Source organism: Castanea sativa, chromosome 9 (assembly GCF_040712315.1).
Source record: "Castanea sativa cultivar Marrone di Chiusa Pesio chromosome 9, ASM4071231v1".
In the NCBI taxonomy this organism is placed as follows: domain Eukaryota; kingdom Viridiplantae; phylum Streptophyta; class Magnoliopsida; order Fagales; family Fagaceae; genus Castanea; species Castanea sativa.
This window is the reverse complement of record NC_134021.1, coordinates 37,216,678-37,243,561: the sequence shown is the minus strand read 5'-3', so window position 1 is coordinate 37,243,561 and position 26,884 is coordinate 37,216,678. Positions and strand designations below refer to the sequence as shown.

At 35.2% G+C, this 26,884-nt stretch overlaps 2 protein-coding genes across 3 annotated transcripts; one reads left to right on the top strand and one right to left on the bottom strand.

Moving 5' to 3' along the window:
• The first annotated feature begins 6,917 nt into the window (after positions 1-6,917).
• LOC142609153 (uncharacterized) lies at positions 6,918-7,463 on the top strand. Its single transcript, XM_075780771.1, has 2 exons — positions 6,918-7,323; positions 7,459-7,463. The coding sequence occupies exons 1-2, from the start codon at positions 6,918-6,920 to the stop codon at positions 7,461-7,463; spliced, it is 411 nt and encodes a 136-aa protein (XP_075636886.1).
• Positions 7,464-9,149: 1,686 nt separating this feature from the next.
• LOC142610467 (CDPK-related kinase 1-like) lies at positions 9,150-17,273 on the bottom strand. 2 transcript variants are annotated; one of them, XM_075782277.1, is made up of 11 exons: positions 16,232-17,273; positions 15,157-15,287; positions 14,499-14,540; positions 14,275-14,383; positions 13,569-13,647; positions 13,190-13,486; positions 12,366-12,478; positions 10,846-10,953; positions 10,705-10,767; positions 10,415-10,582; positions 9,150-9,700 (listed from the first exon to the last, which is right to left on the bottom strand). In XM_075782277.1, exons 1-11 carry the CDS (start codon positions 16,715-16,717, stop codon positions 9,563-9,565), a joined length of 1,734 nt encoding a protein of 577 aa, XP_075638392.1. In that variant the 5' UTR covers positions 16,718-17,273; the 3' UTR covers positions 9,150-9,562. The 2 variants fall into 2 exon arrangements, with proteins under 2 accessions (XP_075638392.1, XP_075638391.1); XM_075782276.1 differs by having other exon boundaries at positions 10,415-10,594; positions 16,232-17,262.
• Between the last annotated feature and the right edge of the window lie 9,611 nt (positions 17,274-26,884).

Genomic DNA, 26,884 nt, shown 5'->3' with positions numbered 1-26,884 from the left:
TCTAAAAATCTTACTTTTATCATGAATTTCTTAGTATTTTAAGGTGGAAAAAAAAAGGAAGGGTAGCATAGTAAAAAAAATGGGTGAAAAAAGTATGCAATTGGAAAAAATAAAAAAATAAAAAAGAGCCCTCCCAGTATAACTTAACGTGCTAATAAATGAACACAAAATCTTTACAGTTTAAGGCCTAAATGATACAAACATACTTATTTTGCGCAACATTGTTAATCACAGTCATTATTAGGAAAATGCTAGAACCACAACTTTTGCCGCTAACAAAGAAAGTTGTGTCTTCTCTTCGGTAGTAGAATTAGATTCCCTTCTTCGCAAATGTGTGTTTTGTCTTCCTTGGAATAACAAGTTTAGTCCTTGGGTAGTGGGGTTTTTTTTTTCCAGAGTTAGTGGGAAATATTAGTGTGCTCTTCTTCACTCTTTCCTCTCTCTTGATTCTCTTTTTTTTGTCCATGGATGACTTAACAAAGAACTGGGACTGCCTCACTCTGTCTGATAGAGAGGGCCTAGGATGTTGTCTCACTGATGATCTCTAGTCTCAAGACTACATCACTACAGCAAAATTTTCAACAAAACGAGCCTTGAATATTGATGCTATCGCCAAAACTTTCAACCCTTTGTGGAGGACGAGGAACGGCCTTAAGGTACAAAATCAAAGGGAACACAAGGTCATCTTCATCTTTGAAGACAGTGCAGATATGGACTGAGTACTTATGAGTGAGCCATGGAGTTTTGATAATCATCTTATTGTCATGCTATGATACAAGCCCCTCTCACGGATTTAAATTTCAAAAAAACTGCTTTCTGGGTTTAGGTCCACAATATCCAAATATGCTATATGAATGTTGCAATAGTAGAAAAGATTTGTGCTATACTCAGTGATGTTTTATGAAGTTCAGAAACTACAGTCAATGAGGGCAGAAATTTTATTCAAGTCAGGGTAATGATTGCTATCTTTGTTCCTCTCTCTCTCGACATTGTTTAATTTCTCTTGAAAATGGCAAGCAAGTATGGGTTAACTTCAAATACAAACAACTACCTAATATTTGCTTATGGTTTGGATGCTTTGATTATGATGACAAAGACCATGACGTATGGATTAAGAGTAAAGGTTCCCTTTCGGTAAAGCAGCAACAATTCGGCTCTCACTTGCATGCCCCAGCTTTTATGCCAACCAGAAAAAATGTGGTCGTCGTTCCAGGTTTTTACAAAGCCAAAAGCAGTCAAATTTCGAAATCCACAACGTCTGGGAATGTCGAGCAGCAGTTTTCGATGGACCATGAACCAACTCACCACCCACCGGTGATAGTTATAGAACAACAAAAATCGTAGCCTCCTTCCTAGATAAGGAAAGACGTTACTTTTATGGGGGGCTAATAAAGAAGCACGCGATATCCGGGATGATATTCAAGACTATGGAATGGCTCCTCCTTTATCAGCGCACAATAACCATCCTGATGATAACGTACACACTTCCTCTCTAGGTTGTTTTGAAGATCAATTAAGGGAGATTAATAAGGAATTAACTACCTTTGATAACTTGTGTCCCCCTCAAACATTTAATATCCCATTAATGGTACAAAATCATTATCCCAAGCCAGTTATTACCGAACATATTGAGAAATCAAAATATTCGAAGGAAGCTAGGGTTTCTCCACATGCACCTCAGCTGCGTGTCTTACCAAAGTGGACTCGGCTAACAAAACTTGCAAGCAAAGAAGCCACCCAAGAAACAAACTTTATTCACTATAATGGAAAAAGATGCCTGGGACAAATTAAAACTCATTCTAATTTACCGTGCAAACATCAACAGGTTTTGAATAATGGAGAAGTTATACCTTAGGATTTGGTGGAGGCTGATGTTCAATTTGGAACTTTCATGGGCTTGGGAACCTATGTAAAGGGAAGGAGCTTGTAGAAATCATACGGGCAAAAGATCCCTCTGTTGTGTTTATAGCCGAAACATGAATAGATGAAGCAAGGCTTGATCGCATTCAACAAGACATAGATTTTGAGAATGGATGGGTGGTTCCGAGTAATGGAAGAGGAGGTGGCCCAGTACTTTTCTAGAAATCATCAGTTAATCTTTCTACGGAGGGCTCTTCAAAGTATGACATTGATTCCTACATCAATAAAAATTCTGAGACCGCTTGGCGTTTTACAGGGCTTTATGGTGAACCAAAAACTGCAAAGCATTGTGAAGCTTGCAATGATCTCCGGGTTCTCATCCATCATTCAAATACCCCCATGGATTTGTGCGGGGTATTTTAATGAAATTACTTAGTAAAGTGAAAAGTTAGGCGGAGCTCTGCGAAGTCATAATCAGGAGCAACATTTTAGGGAAGTAATTTATGAGTGTGGATTTATGGATTTGGGGTTCATTGGATAGCGCTTCACTAGGAGCAAACACTTTCAAGATGGACGGTCTATTTGGGAGGGATTGGACATCAGTTTGGCAACAAATTCTTTTTTCCTAAAATTCCCTAGTACTCGTGTTCATCATCTCTGCTGTGATACTTTAGATCACTCTCCCCTTCTAATTAATCCCCTAGGTTTGGTTCCTCATACAAAGAAAAAAAAATTCCTCTTTAGTGATATGTAGCTGTCTAATTTGAGATGTGGGGAAACAGTGGAGGCATCTTGGAAGTCTAGTGAAAGTGGAATTTTGGGTAACACAATCCTTACAAAAATCGAACAATGTGGAAAAGATTTGGATTGGTGGAATTGAAAATGCTTTGGCAATGTACGAAGAGAACTAGAAAAGAAAAAAACATCTCCTTTCTCAAGCTGAGATACAGGCACAAAGAAGTGTAATCATCATGTTCAAGAGTTGAAAGATGAAATTAGTATTCTTTTGGAGAGGGAGGCACAAATGTGGAGCCAAAGATTATGGGTTTTATGGGCTAGCAAAGGAGACAACAATACAAAAATTTTTCATAGTCGAGCCACCAAAAGACACCTAAAAAATACAATTTAGGGAATCCTAAATGAGACAAACCAATGGTGAGTTGATCCAAGTGATATTGCTTCGGTTCTGACTAGCTAATATCAAGGTTTGTTTTCCACATCAGATTCGAATCTTGCTATTAAGGTCCTTTCTTAAGTCTCACCATGTATTACAATTGAGATGAATCAAGTTTTATGTGCTGAATTTCATGAGTGTGAAATGGAAACAACACTTAAGGACATGGCCCCCCTTAATGCCCCTGGACCAGATGGGATGCTGTAGACACCACATTTTGTACTCCTTACGACTCGAGTCCCCATTCCCTAATGATGCTTAAACTTTAAGACCCAAGGCTAGTTTAGAGTCCAATCAGATATCAAATTGACTTGAGAAGTGTTAAAATAGAAAATATAACCTTTTAAATGAGCAAAAATCCTATTTTTTGAAAATAAATTACCAAAGTGGCCCTTGGCCACGTACGTGAGCAGCGGCCTGTGTACATGGGCCAAAGCATGCGTAAGCAAGCACATTCTTGCGTACGTTGCTAGGGTTTCAAAAGTATGAAAATTCAAGTTTTTTGCAATAATGGCTGAAGTTTGGAACGAATCTCACATCATCTAGGAGCCATTCCAAACCCCATTTTTTCTACTATATAAAGCCTTACGTGGTACATTTTCAAAATACAAAAATCTCATGGAAAAAACCTAAGATTCACTAGAAAATAGTAAATTAAAAAGGAGTTTTTCACAAAATACCCTTTAGTCAATTTTATTCTTTTGGGACATTTTTTGGCCTTAATCCTTTGAGTTTAAAATCACTAATCATGTGTTTATTAACTGTGACAGATTTGACTGAGGGGAACGATCATAATCAAAGCTTGGGAACTCCTTTTAGAGGTATCAAGCTTTAACTCTTGCTTTTTTATTTTCTATTTTTCTTTCTATGTTTTAATCTTGTTTTTTCTTAGTATATGTTTTATAGTTTTGTTTATGTTCTGAGCATGCTAGGTTGTTAGAATTAGGGTTTTTTTTGTTTGTGCTCTGTTTTTATGTTTCATGTTTCTGGGTTAGGGTTTTAAACAAGTCCCACACATGCATGCCATAAGCATGGCTGCGTACGCAAGTACTTTCCCAGAAACCCTAATCTAGATTCCTTATGTTGTTTGGTTTGCCTGTTTCACATGTTTAGACTCTGTTTAAGCCTTTTTCACATGTTTATACATATTTAAGCCTCTGCCTTGTATGCTTTTTTGTCTTTAACATGCTTAAATTAGGGTTTCATGCTTGTTTCTTGCTTTGATGCCATGAACATGCATTCACATGCCCATTCATGATGTCATAGATGATGTGTTACTGAAAGGTAAGCGAAGGTAAACCATGCATAAGTATGAACATGTATTTGATGATTTATGTCGTTTGAATGTTTGTGTTATGTCCAATTATATGCTTTACATGATCTTGTGATTTCCATGATATGCTTACTACCTTGTTTTAGATATAATAGGGTTCTCAAATGCTAAATGAATGTTTAGGTTCTTAGATATGTGTGGTTTGGCTCTCTCTTGCTTTAGGATGATAAGTGTGTGTTTTGGAATGAAAAATACCATGATTGTATGTTAGATGCATGCTAGTGTGTGTGTGAGTTTAGAATGCAAATGTTGAATTAATTTTTAATAGGGTTAAGACATAAGGCACAACGATTGGAGGCTAAACTTATGGTTGGGCAATCTTGGGTGCCTAACACTTCCCAAGAATGTAACTAAAATCCGAACCCATACTCTAGTAGTAAGATCAAAGGTCCTTTCTTGAAAGGACGATATATATATGGTTCCTAAACCATTGCAAAAAAACTAAATGGCAACTCCCCCCTTGTGCCCACAGATGCCACCGTTGTTCTACCAGCACTTCTGGAACATTGTTGATTCTAATGTTACTCAGGTTGTCCTCTTGTGGTTAAAAATAGGTATTCACCCTGAACCGATTAACAATACGTTTCTCACTCTCATCCCCAAAACACCAAATCCTAAACATGCTCATGAGTATCAGCCAATCAGTTTATGCAATGTATTGTATAAAATTTTTTCTAAAGTACTTGCAAACAAATTGAAAAAAGTGCTTCCAGATATTATTACTGAACATCAATCAGCTTTTGTCAAGGATCGTCTAATTTCAAATAATATTTTAGTCACTTTCGAAACCATGCACTGCATGAAAAATCACAAATCAGAAAATTCAGGATTTATGGCACTCAAATTGGATATGAACAAGGCATATGATAGGGTGGAGTGGTATGAAAGTTTTGATGCGAAAAATGGGGTTTGACGAGAGGTGGATTGACCTCATCATGATTTATGTTAAAACTGTTACTTATTCAATTATAGTTAATGGTTAACTAAAGGGGCTAATTCATCCTAGTAGCGGCATCAAACAAGGCAATCCCTTATCTCCATTCCTTTTCCTTATATGCACAGAAGGACTACATGGGCTCATCAAGAATGCAGCTAGAAAGGGGGAAATTAAGGGTTTCTCCTTGTGCAGAAAAGGGTCAAAACTAACACATTTATTTTTTGCATATGCCTCCTTTTTTGTAGAGCCAATCCAGATGAATGCAATAAAATATTGAGCATCTTGTCTTCCTATGAGAGTGCATCGGTCCAACAAGTAAACAGAAGCAAAACTGCACTATTTTTCAGCAAATCCACTCTAGATGATATAAAAGAACTCATTAAAGATTTACTTAGGGTGCAGGAGATCCAACATTATGAGAAGCATTTGGGCCTTCCCTCTTTGGTAAGGAAAGGAAAAAAGCGAGTTTCAACTATATAAAGAAAAGAGTGTGGAAGAAATTGCAAGAGTGGGAAGGAAGACTTTTATCTCAAGCAGGACGTGAGGTGTTGAATAAATTTGTCATTCAAGCTATCCCCTCTTTTGCTATGGGTTGTTTCAAAATCCCATTGGGTTTGTGTAATGATATTGAAGTTTTGATCAAAAAATTTTGGCGGTGAGAACGAGGCAATAGGCATAAAATCCATTGGCTCAAGTGGGATGAGATGACGAAATCAAAAATGGTTGGACGAATGAGTTTTAGAGATTTGGCAATGCTCAATGACTCACTCTTGGCAAAACAGGCATGGCGGCTCCTAAATGATAAAAATTCTTTATTCTACAGAATTTTCAAAGCTCTATTTTTCCCTCAATGCACCATTATGGAAGCAGCAGAATCAAGGTCGGGCTCTTACGCATGGAAAAGCATCCTACATGGTCATGATGTTATTTTAAGGGGAGCAAGGTGGCGTGTTGGTAATGGAAAATCCATTCAAATATGGAGTCACAGGTGGCTGCCTGTTAAACATCCACCCATGATCTCCTCACCGGTTGTTGTTTCTATGAGCACAGCCACTGTTGATGTTCTGTTGGATACTGAGACAAGACAATAGAACAATGACTTGCTGGATGGACTCTTTGTTCCCCAAGAGGCCGACATCATCAGGAGCATCCCCATATCTCGTGTTGAAGCAGAAGACAAACTCTATTGAGCTTGTATCACAGAGGACACCATCATCCCAAGAAACTCAGCTGTGGAAAGGATTGTGGTCCTTACATACTCCCAGCAAGATTAAGAACCACATATAGAGAGCATGCCGCAACTCTCTGCCTACTATAGAAAATCTGTTGCGGCGAACTATTATCACAAGCTCCACCTGTGATCGTTGTCAAGAACATGCCGAATCTCCCTTACATGCAATGTGGTCGTGCTCAAAGCTGGATGAAGCCAGGAATCGGAGTTGTGGGGCTTCCATCGAAATCATCGCTTTTTAGACTTCAAAGAGCTGTTGTCCTGGATACTTCAACATCACCAAAATCCAGAACTCTTCTCCATGGTGGCTTGGTCGATCTGGACACAGCGAAACTAAGTTCGACTCAATCAACCCCACTGCGACGTATCACAAATTGCACCAATGAAAAAGTACAGAAACAACGAATTTAGTGCAGTCCAGCCCGCTGCAATTCCACCACAACCTCGTTCTCATGTATCCTGGAAGCCTCCCTCTACTGATTCGTTTAAAATCAACTACGATGGTGCCACATTTGATTCGGAGAATAAGTCTGGGATTGGATTTGTTATTCGGGACTCACGTGCCTTGGCTATTGCATCTCTTTCTCAACGGGTGCCATGGGTGTATCAAGCAGCAGAAATTGAAGCTTTTGAAGCAACCAGGGCGCTGGAATTTGCGGCAGAAATTGGGATTGCTAATGTAGTGTTGGAAGGGGATTCATGGTTGATCTTTCAAGCCTTATCCGCTGAAGTGCAGTCCTTGTCTCCTATTGGTTTACTGATTGAGGATGTTAAGTCTTTTACCGGATGTAATAAATTACTTTAATCTCATACAAAGAGTGAAGGTAATAAAGTTGCTCTAGTTTAGTTAGGTATGCTATTCAAGTTTTAGACTAAGAGTGTGGATGGAGTCTGTTCCCCCGCTTGCTCTTTCTGTATTTCAGGCTAATTTAACTAGTATTTTGTAATCAAAAACTTTACAAACTGGTTTTTAAAAAAAAAAATTACGGTCCTACTGTCCCAATATTACTCTCATTATTGACCCAACTCTTATAATTGTTACAACGAAAATGGTTGCATATAATTTGGTAGAAAATGCTTGCAAGTTGCAACATTTCCCCTATGCTTGGCGTGTTGAATGTGTCTGCAAATTCGTCACCTGTTTCCAATTAATTGAATAGCTTCTCTGATGTGATGGAAGTAGGCATTGGTTTTAAATTTTAAGGAGAATCGTATTCGATTATCATTAAAAAATAAATAAATAAATAAATAATAAAAATAAAAAAGGAGAGTCGTACTTTTAGGTGGTGCTTGTTTGTTCTTTGTGAATTTAAGAGAGCTTTGTGATGTATTGATGTTCTTTGAGATATTTTCTATTCTTTGTGAACTTTAATGTTTTGTTATAGCCTTCTGTTATGCAATTAAAGATTGCTGTAAGCTTGCTTTCATTTTAATGAATTATGGATTTTTCTATACTTATGGATTTTTCATAAATACTTGTTCTCCATGAATTTATGGATTTTTCTGTTACGTCAGTTTAAAAAACGGATGATAGTTCTAAGACTAACCCAGGTAAAGCATGAGCTGGTGGTGTCATTCGAGATCATAATGGTAAGTGGTTAAAAGGTTTTTCTATTAATTTGGGCATTACATCCAACAACATTGCACAACTTTGGGTAGTTAGATATGGTCTTCTCATGGCTTGGGAATTGGGTTTTAGATTTATTTACTTGGAAACTGATTCTACCCTTGTTATTCAGCTACTAACTTCTCAAATCTCAATCCAAATCCTCTGTTGGAATGTCCATGGTTGTTTTTTATTGCAGCAGGGACCCGCTAGGCAGACAATGGGACGTTAAGCTGGAACATATCTACCGTGAAGCTAATGGGGTTGCAGATCTTTTGGCTAAGAGGGGAACAAATCAAGTAGAAAGAATAAGAGAATATACTCAAAGCCTTGCTTTTGTTCAACATGCTGTAATGTTTGTCCTCCTTTTGTTGTAGATAATCCTGAGGGCTATACACCTCTTATGATGTAATTAAACTTGATCTGTTTTTGGTTTCTATAATATATCATCTCCTATTTTATCTATAAAAAAAAAAGAAAAAAAGGGGTTTGTAATTTTTATATTTAAGCTAGGTGAAAGTCTTTAAAGGCAATGATACAAAGCTCCCCCACGAAATTTGACACGCCAATACATGAAACCAAATCTTCATCTTTTAAGGGATAAATGAATTTAGGCTTGCTTATTTTCATGACTAATGGTACATGCTACTACACGAACCCATAACTCTAGATTTTGTAGGTGTGATGAGTTATAAGGGCTTCCAACCACTAAACTACCTCCCAAAGTTGTCCCTAATATAAGGAACTTAGAACAAGAGAATGTGAACACAAACTATTGGAGGATTTCAAATGACAAGTTCCTTTAAATATAACAATTCGAGCTACACTTTAATGCCACAATAATTCCTTTTGTTTTTCATCAGTTTTACAGTTAAAAGACCGAAGGAAAATAAGCAATATTTTCTTTCTTATTAGTACATAATTGATATCAATTAACTGGTCACCCTGCTGTCACCACGATGAATGACATGGTTAAACTAAAAGTTGCAAGTAAATCACAGGAAGAACTTATTTGGAAATCAAGTGCATTGGGTACTCGAGGGATAAACCCTGAAGACAACAAAACTCACATCAGTTATTAAGCAGTCTGCTAATTCTACATACATTCTTAAATCTATCCTCATCTGTACATTTCTCTAAATTTCAACAGCACCAATCATTAAAAAAAAAAAAAAGGAGGCCTTATATAAGTGGGAAGGAAAAAAAATTATATGAGAAACATGTTGCACATGGTTTCACCAGCATCAAATGCAACAGCAGCTACAGTTTTTATGGCTTGCAGCATCCCACCACTCGACTAATGCAAATCACTGGCTCATTTAGGGCAGTTCTCAGAATTCAAGCTTGCAGTTTGTCACCTTGAGACACTTCAGGTCAAGAAAAGTGAGTATAGGAAAAATTACGTGTAGCACAGTTCAATTTCAAGCCTTCTGAAATGAGCGGGAAGAGACCCCGTGGAGAAGTCTAACAAACCCCAAGAAACTAAGCTTGCCATCTGAGTGTCTTATCCAGTCCTGGAGAACCACATGAACAGGTACTGATGGGCTAAGTCCAAGTTCCTGGAAAAAAAAAATTGAAGACAATGTATTAGTGTGATGATTTTGGAAGGAAAAAATGTTTCTTAGTTTTACTAAGTTTGGATCAGTTGGTGAGGAGTTGAACAACATTTGAATGAGAAACTGAAGTAGTTATCAAGTCAAGTCATTGAAGCAACACAAGGTTTGCAAAACATATATGTGTAGGGGTTCAAGAAAAATAACAAGACAAACCCTAGACTTCACCACCTAGAGCTACCTAAATTATAGGCTTCTCCAGCTAGGTTTGCTTGGAATCACCACCAAGCTATCGGAAAATTCCAATACAAATTTCATTAATCAAGTCAGTTTGTCCCCATTGGAGTAAAATAGCAAGCTTATATAAACTACTAGCAATAAACCCTAACTCTAATTGACTTGGGCCAAGCCCAATATATTGAATTACAAAAATAGTAAAATACTATTAACCTAATTAGGTAATAAGATCTAGAACAAAATACAATTGACCAACAGTTAAAATGCAAGTGACTTCTATATGAAACTAAACTAAAATAAAATTGTTTTCGTGCTCTTTGAAACAGTCATAATTAAAATAAAATAAAAATTTCAGCCCCAAAAAACTATTTGGGCTAAATAAAAAGGGAAAGTCGCGATTGGTGGTGGGGACCAGATGGCAACTCTACACACATTGTTCTATACATACTAGAAATACATGTAGGAGAGAGAAAGAGAGCATACAGAAGCAAGTTCCTCTATCATAATTGGTCTGTTCCCAGCCTTCTCAAACAGCTCATATGCACGCCTTGCATGTTGTTCCCAGCTCTCCATTCCTTCCAGCTGATGCACACTTATGGCAGCCGAACAAAATTCTTCAAAATCCATTTTTCTGTACTGAATAGAACTAATCTGTAACATACACTAGTAGACAATCAGCCACCACTCTTATCGTTACATATTTTTTTAGGAAATACATTAATTAAATTAAGGAAATCAGTAGTAACAAACTTATGATTTTTTTACAGCATTACCATGTTGGCATAATCTAGGGCCCGTGAATCCTTCATTGCATCAGTGGAGTTCTTTATCATACCCTGCTAAATCCACCAATATTTATAATGGCTCCATAGAGTATTAAAATAAGAAAAGATAAGATTAGGAAAAGAGCTGACCGTCTTAAAGTTCTGCATAGAGATGAATCCATTTTTGTTAGGACCTAATAATGTGAATTGTTCCCGCAGATAAGCAAGCTGAGCTACAGTTAATGTCTTTGCAAGAGCCTGTCATGATGGCAAAACTTCACATATTTACTACTCCCAACGTATCCAATGTTCATATCAAGTACATTATATAAACAGTATTAACTCCATTCATGGCTCCATGTATGAATATATAATTTAATCACAAATTCCAGATGAAGGGGCGCATGTTGCTCATTAATTTAATTGGTTGGGACAACAGATGTATATTTTAGGCTCATCCTGCCCAACCTTACAATAAATTGGTTTGGCCAACCAATCAAATTATAATGACCATCCGTTAAGTCCAGCCAATGATAGAAGTATAGAGAATTCCTTATTGTTCTTGGAATCCCACATCAACTAAAAAATAATGAAGTGCACTAATTCCATTAAAAAGTGGTAGTTCCCACATTGAAAAGAAAAGAAGTAAGAAGGTTTGCTAGTTAAGTTTGTTGAGTGTGAGAGAGTTAAAAGACAAGCTTTGTCTAGAGAGAGAGTTAGAAACTAAGCTTCATCTAGTGTGTTCGTGCAAGAGCACCTTGAGTCCATTAGGGTTTTGGGTTAGTCTATGTTTGAGAGCTTTTGTGAAAGTTTAGGTGTGGTTGAAATGCCTGTAGATGAGGCTTGGAATTAGCTAAACCACATTAATTTTTGTGTTGTGGTGCTTGCTATTTTATTATTTTGCGTGTATTTTACAACACTGTCTATTTTGAATAATCTTGGAAGCTTCAAGCCTATAAGATAAGCAGGCTGGTAGGCTCAATCTAGGTCAGCCTTGATATACCAGCACTATAGCCAAGGTTACTAGACTAATTTGAAAGCTTCTGACTGGGTAGTTTTGGAACCAGGGCACAATCAGACCTACTGCCAAAACCTTGGATACAAATAGGTAATGCCAAAAGGCAACAAAAAAAAAGGAAGATAATAAAACAAATTAATTAGGTACTAATTGTATTGATCAATCCATTGCCACATCTAAGAGATATCTCAGACTTCTTTTTTCTTTTGGACAAAGTTGTTTTTGGAAGAATTTCCTCCAACTCATTATGTGGCAATTCAAATGACCATCCAAGTATATTTTAGTCATATGACTTATTATGTCATCCAGATAACTCACATGACAATTAAATTATGGACATGAAACCAATATGTTCATTTTTTAAAATTTCAACAGTTTCAATAAAGCTGCTGGCTGCTATGTTCATTTTAGGTCAGCTCTACTACCACACTAGTACTTAATGTCTGCTTTCTTAGACCTATTACAATTTGGTTGGGTTGACTGGGAAGGTTTTGACCAAAGAAAAAGTAATGTACAAAGCATAAATCATGGACTAACATTAGAAACCACTACATTGCTAGATCAGAAAAGATTGTCTTCTGTCAAAATCAAGACATAAAATGAAGCAAAAGTAAAAAGAAAAGGGGGGAAAAAGATAAGTACGATTACATACCCCTAATGCTGATTTGCGTAGAGAAGATGAGCATATATAAGCTTTAACAAGCTTGTACACTATCATATCCATCGGTATCTTGACATCATGATGATTGGCCAGCCATGGATGACCTGGGCAAAAATTTTTGCTGTAAGCAATAGAACTTTAAACAAACACTAAGGAATAAGAATATGAAACATAGCATGCTGGACATCAAAAACTGAGGCATGTGGAAAAAGTACACTCAGTCTCAGTGTAATTGCCTCCCATGTCCCTTATTATTAACTTGCTTCACCAGAGACAAACTTGAAGAGGAAACCACGAAACAAGTTTCCAATATGGTTTTAATTTTTATAAACCAGGGGTGAAGTCCAGGACTTTAAACAATTACGCATGATTTGCATTTTTCCTGAAAGAAGGGTTGCAAAATTTTAAAAACTAGGAGAAATTCACAGTAATGATAGCTAACTTCATTACCAATAGAAAGCAATAGATAGCAGCTCATCCAAACTCCATTGTTAAACCATATTGCAAACAAAGAAAAGCATAAAATTTGGTCTTCATCCCTATATAATCCAGATTTATCGCAGCCTTAGTAGTTAATTCAAGTCCACCAGTGGAGCCGCAAAAACAGAATCCTTTTGACAAAGGTAACCAGGGGAATCTTATTCTTAATTGGAGAAAAGATATGGTTTTACACTGTCACATCCCTCGCATTTAGGTTGTTTGCACACCCATGTAATTCTATTTTCATCACCTGCAGACGCTTACTAATAGTCCTATATAATTCCATGGTGGATAAACAAATCATGATAGAAAATTAGATGGCATCAGTGACTTACTTAGAGCCTGAGCAGCAGTTAATCTCTTACGATAATCCTTGTTCAAAAGCCTCTTTACAAAGTCAATTGCATCAGGAGACAAAGATGGCCAAGGGGCTTCATCAAAGCTTGGATCTGCCTTGAGGACAGCTCGGAAGATGCCAGATTCTGTCCGGGCCCAAAAAGGCCGGCTTCCACATAAAAGAATATAAGCAATAACACCAATACTCCACATGTCCGCTTCGGTCTGATATGATCTATGTAAAACTTCAGGAGCCACATAATAGGCACTTCCTACTATATCATTCAACCTCTCATCTGCAGAAACTTCTCATTATCAGACCATAACTCAGCTTTTTTAAAGTAATCAGAGAGATAAATCTCAGGTAGTAGTCCTGACCTGGCTTTACATAGTCAGAGAGTCCAAAATCAATGGCCTTGAGCGGGGAATTTTCATCCTTGGAAGTAAAAAGAAAATTCTGCAGCAGAAAAACACGCATTCAGAAAAGAGGATATAGAATAATTTGAGTATATAAATATATTATGCTGAAAATATTCATCTCAAAAGACCAATGATAAATAGTTGACAGACTGGTGCTATAATATAAACAACCATAGAATCAGTATCTAAGATTCATGAATGTGGTCAGAAAAGGCTTCTTCTGACTCCCTTACTTGGTAGTGGGAAATTGATAATGTGCAATATAAGAACTAGCTTAAGGCAAGTCACTAATAGAGGCAGTACAGCACTACATATTCGGCTCTTATGTTGAGACATTAAATGAAAACCCACAATCACATAGAGTACACTGTACCAGTTTAAATTAATATTGTATAAAGTAAAAACTCAAAAGTATTAAAAAGAAAAAAAAAAATTCAAATGTTAACTTTCCAATGAAGAAATTGTTTAGTAGTAAAACCAGGGTGTCATCATGTTCGCGCATTTAAGACTAAAAGTGACACATTTTCCTTTTTTGGTAAGTGCGAAACAAGGAATTCAAAGCATCCGTAGCTGAGAAAACTCCAAAAAAGAGGACATCTTTTGTTTTCTTTTTTCTCCCTAATGTAACGGTTTAAATAACTTACAATCTTTTTGAGTCAATTACCTCCGGCTTCAGATCACGGTGAACCACACCTTGAAGGTGACAGTAGGCAACTACACTTAAAATCTGAACCATAACCACTCTGGCATCTTCTTCTGAGTATTTTCCACCCCTAGAAAACAAAAATGGAAACTCAGCCAGTCAAAATGCTATATAACAGGCAGATATGGCGTATCTTTTTCCCACTTTATGGTATGCAAGAAAATATTTAGTGAGAATAAGAGTACCTTGAAAGTATCCTATCTAACAGTTCACCTCCATTGCATAACCTGAAGAATGCAACATATATAAAGAGGGTGAGCTAAAAATTTTAAAGGATATAGCTTTCATCAAGACAATTTAGAAACTTAAAAACAAATATTGAACTCCTATCACTGTTTTGGGAATAAATAATAACAGAGAAAATGTATAACATGAAAGGCAAGAGGACAACACATTGATAAGCATCCCTAGAAATCCTGGTATATCAGATGAATATCATACAACACAAGGGCCTAACCTTTTTTCAAGTATCAGACTATTCAACCAGTCCATTATTCTCATATAAAGCATCTGTAAGCTGATTATATGGATGACTGAGCCATTTCAAATCCATTTGATATTACAAGCAACATGGTAAAACTGGCATCAATATCCCAATAATTTATATGGCAACCAGAAGCACATTAGAAGTGTGAATTCTTTACATAGAAGTGACACTATGTATGATTGCCATATGTACAATTTGCAATCTAATTCTCATTACCAAAAAAAACTCATTCAAGTTCTGCTTTGGCAATTATAGACCGTATATATCTTTTTATTTTATCTTAGCAAAAAGACCAAGCAAGGTATTGTAATACAATAAGATATATCCTGAGAAAAATTAAAGCATTCTACACTTACTCCATGACTATATAAACATTTTCGTCATCTTCATAGGCATCATAGAATTGCACAAGGTTTTTATGTCCTGATAGTGCCCTTAATATCTTCACTTCTCTTCGTACATCCTCTATAGCAATTGCTGTGGTCATCTGCAAAAACAAAACCCCCCTTTCAATAAGAAAGCAACAGTCATTCTATTGTTACAACAATCCATTGCCAAGGGGACAAGGATAATTATCAACAATTTTCATACATGTATTTATGCCCAATGATTTGGAAGAATATGGGTTCTTTAAATGTACTTTTCTACTATAAAAGTGAAATTACAATCATAGAGAAAATTACCTAGTACTTTATGAGAATAAGTTGAAATATCACAATCATGACTTTATCATGATAAAAGACAACTTTTCCTCAACCTTAGCCAAAACAAACCATATATCTAAGGATCTTCAACTGTCTAACAGAGAGAACTGAGCCCCCATCATATTTGTCACAATACTGGATATTTTAACTTTAAGCATATTCATACACACATAAACAATCTCATCACTATGAAGAAGAGAAAAATCTATTATGAACATAAGAGTAGTATAAATTTTGACACTGCTTTTGAGACCTGCCTAACATGACAGCACACTGCCGTACGCAAAGTAGAATACCTGCAACACACAACTGAGTGGAGTAAATGATATATCCAATAATCCTTCATATCACACCCTATACTCTTTCAAGTCTCAAAAATCCCAACAGATAACAAGCCACATCAAAATCAAACCGCTATCAAAATGCATTCAGTCTCAGGATATGTTTTACAATCAGCAACATGCTTCCACTTTAGTTTTATCAGAAGAACAAAAAGAACCCCTCATATTTATTGTATCAAGTAAGAACTATGAACAGCCCCAACAGGATATAAATTTCACATGGGCCTCAATTAATTCTTCCATAGATAAGTCTGTCTTATAGATACATGTAAGAACATAAGCAATCCAAGAACTAGAGGAATTCAATAATGACATTGCATTGAACATAACTGCTCAAACAAATGAACATAGTGAAAAATATAGAAGATCAAAGTAACAAACCAGACCTTCGATTTTGGTATAACCTTGACAGCCACATCCTGACCTTTCAAGCTCCCTTTCTTGGCCTTAGCAGAGCAAGTAAACCCGAAATGCCCACGCCCCACCTCTTCTCCAAGCTCATAATGAGCCACAAACTGCTTGGAGTACCCAAAGTTCTTATCCAAGGCAATCTCACACTCATCTCCTTCAGGAATTGAGGCCTCATTAGGCTTAACAGAGCCGTGCCGCCTTGCCAGCAATGCCCGGATGTGCTTAGCCGGCGAAGGAGGCGGGAATGGGCGCTTAAAAATGCGCAGAGGAGTTGAACTCACACTAGAATTGACTGCAGGTGAGTTCTTGAAGAGACTAGGCAGAGGACTTGGGCTGTAGAAGGGAAAGTTGGAGGATTTTGGGGTCTGGGAATTTGGGACAAGATCGTTCTCGCCCGGAATTGACGAGTTTTCGGATTTGTTTTGTGGATTTGAAATGGGTTTTCCATGACAGAGTCCCATGGAATCAGAAACCCAATATAATAGAGTAGCAGAATTGCCAAGAAAATTAACTAAAGGTTCAAACTTTTGTGTATAAGATATGAACAGTGAAGTAAAAAAACAAAATTTTGTAACAGTTAACAAGTAGAAATTGAAAAGAGAATTTTACTATGCAGGCTAAAGAGTATGATCAGCAAAAACCCAGAAAGGATTTCAGCACCTGAATTCTCCCAGAAGATCAAACTCCAAGGAAATTCAAGATGAAAAAAGAGAATCCCAGGTGAGGAAAACTAATAGCAAGGAAAGCAAACTAACTTTTGTGATTAAACAAACAATGCCAGAGAGGAAAACTCACAAAGAAGAGTCACCAAAACAAGAAGCAAATTCTGGTTGAAGCAGAGGCAAAGGCAAGGAAATGAAGGTAGAAACAAGCAAAGCAAGGCAAAGCAAAGAAAACCCAGTAAAAAAAACTTCTACAAGAGGAGGGAAAGAATATGAGAGAGAAAGAGAGAGTAGGGGAAAAAGTAAGGAAAAGATGCTTAGCAGAGGCAGCAAGAAAAGGAAGGAAACCCAAGTCTCCCTTTTTCTGCTTTATGTAAGCTTTATTAAATTTTTTTTTTTTTTTTTTTTTTTCTTGCTGCTTGTTTTTTGTTTGTGTTGCAAAAATATCAACTTTTTAATTAGAGGTTAGAGTGTGTTCTTGCTCTTCTTCACTAATAATAATGGAACTACTATGGAAGTGGGGTTGGGTTTGGATCCTTCCAGCCTGTCCTTATTGATCTTATAAAACCAAGAAAAGATAGATGCATTTGCTTGCATTCACTTCTATTATTTTGTGAACATTGTAACAAGTTAAGAAATTGAGCTAACATTGTCTCTGGGTGTGTATTTGAGCTTTGACCTGCTTTTGTAGGCTTTGAAAGGCTCTGTCTTTTTTTTCTTTTTTTTTTTGAATTGTTTATTCTTCTTTTTGGGTTTTAGATCAAATGTCTTTTCTTAGAATATTTAAACACGTTAAATAGTATATATGATGTACTTTTACTCCAATAATAATTGAACAGAAACAAGTAGAGTACATAATTGCAGTTTTTCCTTCTTTTAACTAGAGCTTTTAAACTCATTTTGGAGGGTTTTTTTTTTCAGAAATCAAAAACTGCATAATTTGTGGAAATCTACATGGAGAGTACTATGTAGCCTTAATTTGTAGGGTATAATGCAATTGATTTTTGTGGGCTTGTGCTCGAAAGTAGGTGCAGCTACTTTATGTTCCAAAATAAAGAGTCAGGTATCATTTACAAGCATTAAGAATACCTTTATTCTTAATCAAGGGGGTAACACATTCTCACCAATTGGATCTATATGTTCATCATTGCTACTTGAATAGTAGCCTTGATTGATTACTACAGTTTTGGACACATTGGTTAATAAATAGGAGGTTAATAATTCAATTGATGAACCTTTTTTCATCTTAAAACAAAATTTTCTATTTAAAAGTATGATTTTTTTTTTTTTAGTGTACAATGATATTTTTGCACAATAAATAAAACACATTGATTACAATGAGTTTATCCAAAAATACAGTAAGCACATAATGCTCAACACAAAACGTATGAGCATCACTCACAAATGGGCAAACATTTTGTGGTAGGTGACCTATGCATGTGGCAGCTTTACTTCACTCTAGAAGCTAGTGTTAACCAAAAAATCAGAAAAGAGAAAAGGTGAAAACTAGTGCATGATATGTGTCATGCACATAGCATTTGCTTCAAGTTAAGAGAGTGGAAGATGGGATGGTTTTGAAAGAGTGTGTAGTTTGAAAGAGTGTGTAGTAGTTACCCAAAATTATAGACCATTTACACATATGGGTAATATTTAAGATTAGGTAGTAGTTACTCAAAATTATAGATCATTTACACATATGGGTAATATTTAAGATTAAGTAGTTTTAAGAGGTTGGACTTATTAGCTGGTATAAATATGATATAGACTTGGCTTGAGTATAATACACTTGTGCATTAGACCTGTCAAATTCATGACCCATGGTTGAAATTTGATGCATAATTTTGACGGTCCAATGCTTTCAATCTCTATCCATATGATATTAGGTGTGCAATTTTTAAAAAAATCATAGAGTCTGGGTCAGGTTGGCATCCATGCCAGTAATTACAATGGACCACCCTCTTAGCTCTTAAGGCAACCATTAAAAAAAAAATTAAAAAAAAAAAAAAAAAAAAAAAGCAACCATTAATTGAGCAGTTTTCAGAGTAGAAGCTTCTTTATTACCAAATGGAAACCGTACACGCCAATAATCCATCAGGGACTCGAGGTAAAAGTTGGTAAGCCTCTTTCATATCTGCTTAAAATACTAAGTGATCATTGGATTCATCTTAAATTTGTCATCACTGTGATATGATTATTGTACAGATACCGCCAGAACATTTCAACTATTTTTTATTTATTTTTTTGCCAAAACCAAGTTTGTTAATTGTTATATGTCAATTGTGCCGTTATCTTTTTCCTTTTCTACGGAACAAATCATTTATACCATTAATTAAGTTAAACATTATTCTAATGTCTACTTATGCTTGCAGAAAAGCCAACAATATCATTTTCCAACTTTTATTTTCTATTGATAGGATAAATTTTAAAATATGATGGTCGGTTTCATGATAATTACTTTTTAATTTTTATTATCATGTCAAAGCAATAATCAGTGTAAGCGAAATTTAAACTCCAAATTTTTTAATTGACGATAAAAAACTTTATTAGTTCATTTAACTGAAACTCACACCTCATTTTCAAACGTGTTTCTAGGCAATTTTGTTTTTAACAACCGAACTATTAACTCTTGGCATTAATCATTTAGTCGAGCTCTCTACTATGTTAATTTCTACATTCATTTTTTTAGGTCTACAATCATACAATTATCATATAATATACGAGTTACTTCTTGCATACTGTTTATAGATTATATTTTGATTGGATTCAATCATGCCTTAATCAAGAGGACATTTATCAAATAATACGTGATAAACAAATAAACACAAATATCAAATAATAGATGTTGGATAAAAAATAATTGAGCCTTGCCACCAGTGCAACAAGTGGCAAAATAGGGACACAACATTTGGGAAAACAATAGGTACGAAGAAAATGTGAGAAAAGAAACGTGGTGGTTTTTGTAATAGTTATCAATTTTTGTAACAGTGCCTAGAATAGATTCAAGTGGCATCAGGGTAGTTATGGAAGTTACAAGCAATGCTTGGAAGCACGATAAGTGTCATAAATAAAAGGCAGACACATGAATGGAATAATTGTCAATAATCATCCAAAAGCCTCAAGAATAAAATAGAACTCATTCTAAAGAGAGGGCACAACTTTCCACTGGACCGTTTGGATGGAGAAGAGAAAGAGGGGAGGGAGTAGATGTGAATAAAGTAGAGACTGTAGAGTTGGCTGAAAATAAATTAATTTTGAGCTAAATTCACTCTATCTCTCTCTCTCTCTCTCTCTCTCTCTCTCTCTCTCTCTCTCTCTCTCTACTCTCTCTCTCTCTCCCCTTCAATCCAACGGACCATAAGATTACCCTTCTATTGTATTCCCATAGTAGTTTCTCTTTGTTCGTAAGGCTTTGTAAAGTATTCATGCCCATAAGTAGTTAGTCTTCTTAGGTCTTTAGTTCTCCTTCACCGACTCATTCGGTATTTACTGTTTACTTAGGCACCAATATGTTCTGCTTACATTGAGACTTGACATAAATTACTTAGTTTTTTATATATTTGATGGCACCTAATCTTAATTAGAATTTTAGTCTTGATACTTGATAACTTAGAACCTAAGTCATTACTTAGGCATTTGCTTTCCATAGCTTACTATCAATAACAGGGTCAAGATTTAACTTTAGTCTTTATATACACACGGGCATATGTAGATTTATACATATTATGGACAAACACAATGCACACACATGATATATATATATATATATATATATATATATATATATATATATATATATCATACTTAAGATCAATCTATACAATAAAATGTTACTTGCGTGAATATGAAATGGTATTTTAATATTAGAGAACCCATAAAAGATATCATATTGATTATAAAAAAAATTAAAGATAGCATATCCATTGTAGGGGGTGAAGGGCTCATATAAGGATATTGGGCCATGTGCCACACCCGAGGACATCAGATACCCCAAAAACAGATAAGTGTTGACGAAGGTAGGTAAGTTATTAAGCCAAAAAAGAGGTTAAGTCATAGTAAACAAGTGATGTTGTCTGAGGAGCTACTCCTCCTCGGGCGGTAGATTAGAGGCCTAAAGTCCAACCATCCATCAAGCCCTAGGCAGTGGGCAACCATGCTCGGGATGATAAATTTCAATGAAAGCTGAGTCACTAGAGAGATGAGAAAGATCTGGGCATAAAGCTACTACCACCACATTACATATTCTGCATCTAACCTCTTGACCACATTAATGTGAAAGTAATACCTAAGTAGTAGTTTTCAGTCTTACAGCTACCTACAGAGATTTTAGGAAGGTGCTGACGGGACAAGTATCAAGAGAATTAGTAATCTTATCTACACGTGGAAGGCTGGGATGAAAGAAGAGAAGGAGATATAAAAGGGAAGAACCCTATGACAGGAGTAAGCATCAGAGATTAAAAAAAAGAGAAAAGCACTGTGTAATGAAGAACTTGAGCATTTATATAAGTCCAAGAAAAAAAAAAACACACACACACACACACACACATATATATAAATATAAGAACAAACCTTCCTTGGACTTGCCCAAGGAGCATCCTTCTTTGTCCAAACTGCTTGTCTTGCTTGTTCTGATAGTAATTAGTCCATCATTTAATTCACTGAACGTTCAATATCAAGCTCACTCTCTAACAAATTCATTGTTTTGGACTTTTTGGGCCATTGTCTATACTATTTGGGTTGTGGTGCCAATCATGTCCTTACATCCATAATAGTGTATTTATTCTCTATGTTAAGCTATATTGTAATTTTCTCATTGTGAAAATATACTTTTCATTTATTTTTCTATTCTTATTTTTCTTTTATAACTTTTGAACCTTTATAAAGTTGTTATAATAGGAAATATTTCTTTTCAATGAAACCCTTTTTATTTTTTAGAGAGAGATTCAACCTATAGTATCTACTTTTTGGTGTAGACAGGGATTGAATCTCAGATCTTTTATTCAACTATCAGAGATTTTACTAATTGAGCTAACTGGAACTCACTTCTTCTCAATGAAACCTAATATATAGAAAAGCTATATATATATAACACATACAAATGTAGAAATATAAGTTAAATAACACAAAAAAAAAAGTATAGTGTAGGAAGGTGGCACCTCGACCCCATGGCTTCATCCTTACTTATTATTACTAGCATCATCTTCATCGATCTTAAAAAGTCATCTCAATTGATATATTAACTGATCCATTTTCCTTTTAGAAACGAAGTCAAATACTCAAACCAAGTTCATAACCAACCACATCGGCACCTTATTAAAGTCATTGATACAACTGCATTCACATGATAGGGCAAAATTATTAAATAATCGGATTTCAATTAGCTTAATTAGTAGAGTCTTATGTTGTCTAATAAGAGATTTGAGATTCTTGCATATACCAAAAATTGACTGATGTCTTAACCTGATAATAAAAAAAATCATCATAGAATAAACTTCATAGATTGCAATCTTATCATATCTTTAAAAAAATAATAATAACAATAATAATAATAAAATGAATTTAATAGCAGAATGGGGATCCGTGAGTGCCCTTAATTAATCAGACTTCAAAAGGATAACAATGGACAACTACTAAATCACACTATTTAGTAGTACGAAATGCCTAATCTTAAATCTGGGAAATAATTCTGTCAAAAAAATAAAATAATCGATGTAGATTTATAATTGAGAGATTGGGATCCTTTCCAATTGTGTTTTCTTGATTATTTCGAAGGTCTTGTCCAGAGATTTTGGATCAGTTTACTTTCTTCTAATTTACTCTCAAAGTTGTGAAGCTTCTCTTGTTATCACTGGGCTTTTGAATTCCTTCCAACTGTTTGAACTTATCTTCTTTGTCATCTGCACAAATTCCTTAAAAACTTCCTTATTTTTTTTTTAACTTATAATATCATGCCACATGTCTCATTCTTTTGTCGGTTTTTATTTTATGCATGCATGTCTTGTACACATGACACTCATTTTTTACGTAAACATATATACTTAAACAAATAGTTTTGCTTTCTAACAATTTTTGGTCAAATAGCACGTCGAGCTCAGTGAATTTAAACCTCACCAGGGCAGAATTCCCATTATGTGAGGAAAAAAAGGCAAACAATTTCGAGAGAGAGAGAGAGAGAGAGAGAGAGAGAGAGAGAGAGAGAGAGAGAGAGAGAGAGAGAGAGAGAGAGAGAGAGAGCTTGTAGAAAATTCAATTAGATTTTACTTGGGTTCTCAATTTTACGCCATATGTTCTATGTAATTTTAAATTTTGTGTTAAGTGAATTATTGAATGTAAAAATTTAAAAGTTCAAATTCAATTAAATTCTAAATTGGATTTTAATTGGAGTCTAATTTTCTATCATGTATCTATAAAATGAGAAATCATTTCATATTTTAAAATTGTATGGTCTTAAAAAAGTGTAAGCTAATACTATGTATAATTTGAATATCTTCTAAAAAATGTACAATTTGAACCATATTATTGTGATTTTTTTTAATTGGAGTCCAATCTTCTACTATGTATCTAAGTTTTTAATTTTTGTGACAAGTAAATTATTAGGTGCAAAAACTAAAAAGTATAAAACCAATTAAATTCTAAATCATATATATATATATATATATATATATATATATATATATAATATGAGAAATCATTTCATATTTTAGAAATGTATGGTTTTAAAAAAGTGTAAGCTAATACCATGTATAATTTGAACATCTTCTAAAAAAATGTTTAATTTGAACCATATAATCGTGATTGTCTTTAATTGTATCCGTATATATGTACGAGGCTACACACTAATTATTACTAATACACACTTCTTTGTAACTTTGTTCACAACTTTTTAACATGGCAAGTTATGAGCAATAGACAATAATTCTGCATGAAACTTCTTATCACTCACACACTTGCCCTATTGGAGAGTTATAAAAAGAAAAAGGGAAAAAGGAAGTTGTGTACATAAACTTATTCAAAAGCAAATAGTAGCTCTGGTTTGAACATCATATCAGTTACCAATCACAACAACTATTGTATTTACCTTTCATTTAAATTTTCTTGCAAGGTGGAAATTTTGTTTTTTAAGTTTTAGGAGCTCAAATACTTGTATGCTTGAGAGCACTTGATGCATTAATGCAAGATAGTGAGTACTACAAATGTGAGGTGCTCCATCTTATTTTGAATTAAAGGAAAGTAAAAGGTGCACCCTTTTATTCTTTAGCATCTTACCTTAGATCTAAAGCTAATACAACCTACAATAATGTAGTGACCTTCTCTCTCTCTCTCTCTCTCTTTTGCTAATAAGTGTCTGGTGAGGAGGATGAATAGTTCACTACCAAATTTCAAATAAATTGAGTGAATAAGGTTCCCTCTAATCTAATGTGGTTGTAGATACATGCTTAAAGAGTTTAGGTATGATTAGGAAAGGGCATGTAATCCAGACTTGGCATGTTGTAGTCTGAGCTTACAGTACTCATTTTATTTTGGATGACAAAAAAGTAATTTAAAGATTTACAATTACATCCCAATTCCCATATCTAACTCATTAACTCTATCTCAATTCAGTCTCTATCTTAATTAAATTGAAGTTGACTTTACAGGTCTTCACCAACTAATCAGAGAGCATCCAAATAATGTAGGATGGGAAAGTAGAAAGAAATATTTAGTACTAACATTGCATCATTTATTGATTATGTTGAAATTTAACTGATTAACCAACAACTTCTTGCTGGGTTTTAGGCTCCTATCCTATGAATGACCTTTTGAAGTTTTGTGTGTTCTTGCAAATTAAGGACCACCATCACTATGGGCCTTTGCCATTTATTGGTTTGACTATGTTTGAAGACCAAAAAGAAGAAGCAGAAGAAAATATTTGGTCCAAACCCGACCAATTGAACCCCTCCTCTTTTGTGCTTGCCTTTTCTTTTCTTTTCTTTTCATTTTCCCTCTTTATTGTTTGTGTACAGCTATAAAATTTGTTATCCTAAATCCTTAAATTAATGATGCAAGCAGCTAGGTTTTTTTTTAAGCAGGTTGACTTTGTATGATTCTTAGCCGAAAACCAGGACTTAAACAAATATATGCACTTAACATGTGTCATGCACCAATTACTTTGGAGTTTTTATATATAAATGAATTCAATATTGTAGGGTGTCATTGAAGCATCACAAGTGCTTCCTTCCAATCCTTCGGTGCATTATTAAGCAAGCCAAGAAGTGGAAAAGCAAATGCTTGTTATTTAATGGTGTCCAATCCTTCTTTTAAAGCACCTATGAGGAAACAAGGTCGTCACCTAGAGATAAATACACTAAAATAAGATTTTTTTTTATATAAAAAGAATGTGAACCTTTGTGACACCATCACTATGCAATGACAAAGTTCTTGAAATAAAGAAAGTTTCTTATACACAAGAATATGAATTAGATTTGGTAAGCTCTTTTTTGGGCCACTAGATATATATGATACCCTCAATTTAGGGAAAGGTAAACAAGGACTCCAATGATGCTACTTTATTGCAGAGTGGAGCTTTGTGCTAGACAAAAAAAAATTCTTATTCCTTGATACCCTCCTTGGTACCCCTTCTTTTCTACAGAATAAAGCTGGTATAGAAATAGTAATTAATAAAAGTGTTTGTATATATGTTCTTCCACTATACACACACATTGGGAGAGAGAGAGAGAGGTTTTCTTTTTTTTCTTTTTTTTCTTTTGAGTTTTAGAATGGGAGAGAGATGGTGCAATTAAAAATTGCATTTGAACATGGAAGAACATGGGGTACAGATGTTTCCAATCCACTGCAAAGAATTTCTTGACTAAAAGAATAGACTATTATCCAACTTGGTCAAATGTTGGTTAAAACCCATCTGAGTATTAGGAGAATCCAATGGCAATTCAAGCGGTAATCACGATGTGTAGCCCACATACACACACACATATATATATATATATTGGCAACCACAAAGTCTAAATAAGATGGATGAAAAAATGTGATTATTTTTGGGAGAGTGGGGGGGGTGGGGGGACTGTAATGCCTTGAGAAATGTCATTATTTTTAGGAACAATTTTATGTTTATGCCTTGAGAAATGTCATTATTATTATGTGCATAATCATAATTCGGTGGCCCCCACTTTATCTTCATTATGATTTTGTTAGGTGACCCACCAAAACCCAGTTTCCATTTCGTTAAAAATTGCTCTGACCAGAGGAAGGAGAGAAAGGGACAGCCATTTGGGGTTATTTGATCATTGGATTTGTCACAATAGGGTCCCTTGTACCACTTGAGAAAACTATGGCAGTTTATGCTTCTTTCTTTTTTTTCTCTTTTTCTTTTTCTTCTTGTGTGTGAGAGCAATCATCAATGACACATGTCAAGCATCGGTGTGGTTGATTCTCTGACAATTCCTTGTTCAAAAGATTATGCTTTGTTGGGCTTTCATAGGGATTTGAGATTCTCAAGCAGTCCTCCCCAAAATGCAACTTTGTGGTTCACTTGTTTAATTTTTATTCCCCACACACATATTTCTTTTTCTTTTTTTTATTATAGAAAAATAAACTGTATTATTTTTCTAGTACTTTTTTGGTTTTTGGGGTCTGAACTCTGAAGATTATAACAGGCAAAAGAAAACAAAGGGAACCATAACAAATTAAGAAGCAGAAAGCTCCAACACAAATAAGACAAACTACACCATCGGAATCCCGTCCTATTGTGGAGTCTAGAGCCCATGAGGTGAGACGTGCCGGCCAAGGCCACCGACTTTGGTTATGCTAACCCCCAAGGTTCATTGGACACTATTAGACATGAGGTTTCTTTTAGTTAGAATCAATTCATTACAATTGCTTTGATTTCCCAAACAACAAAAAGTAATAGACAAAAACTGAGAATAGCTACGTTTTATATTCATTATAGAATTACACGGGTAAACTAGTGGATTG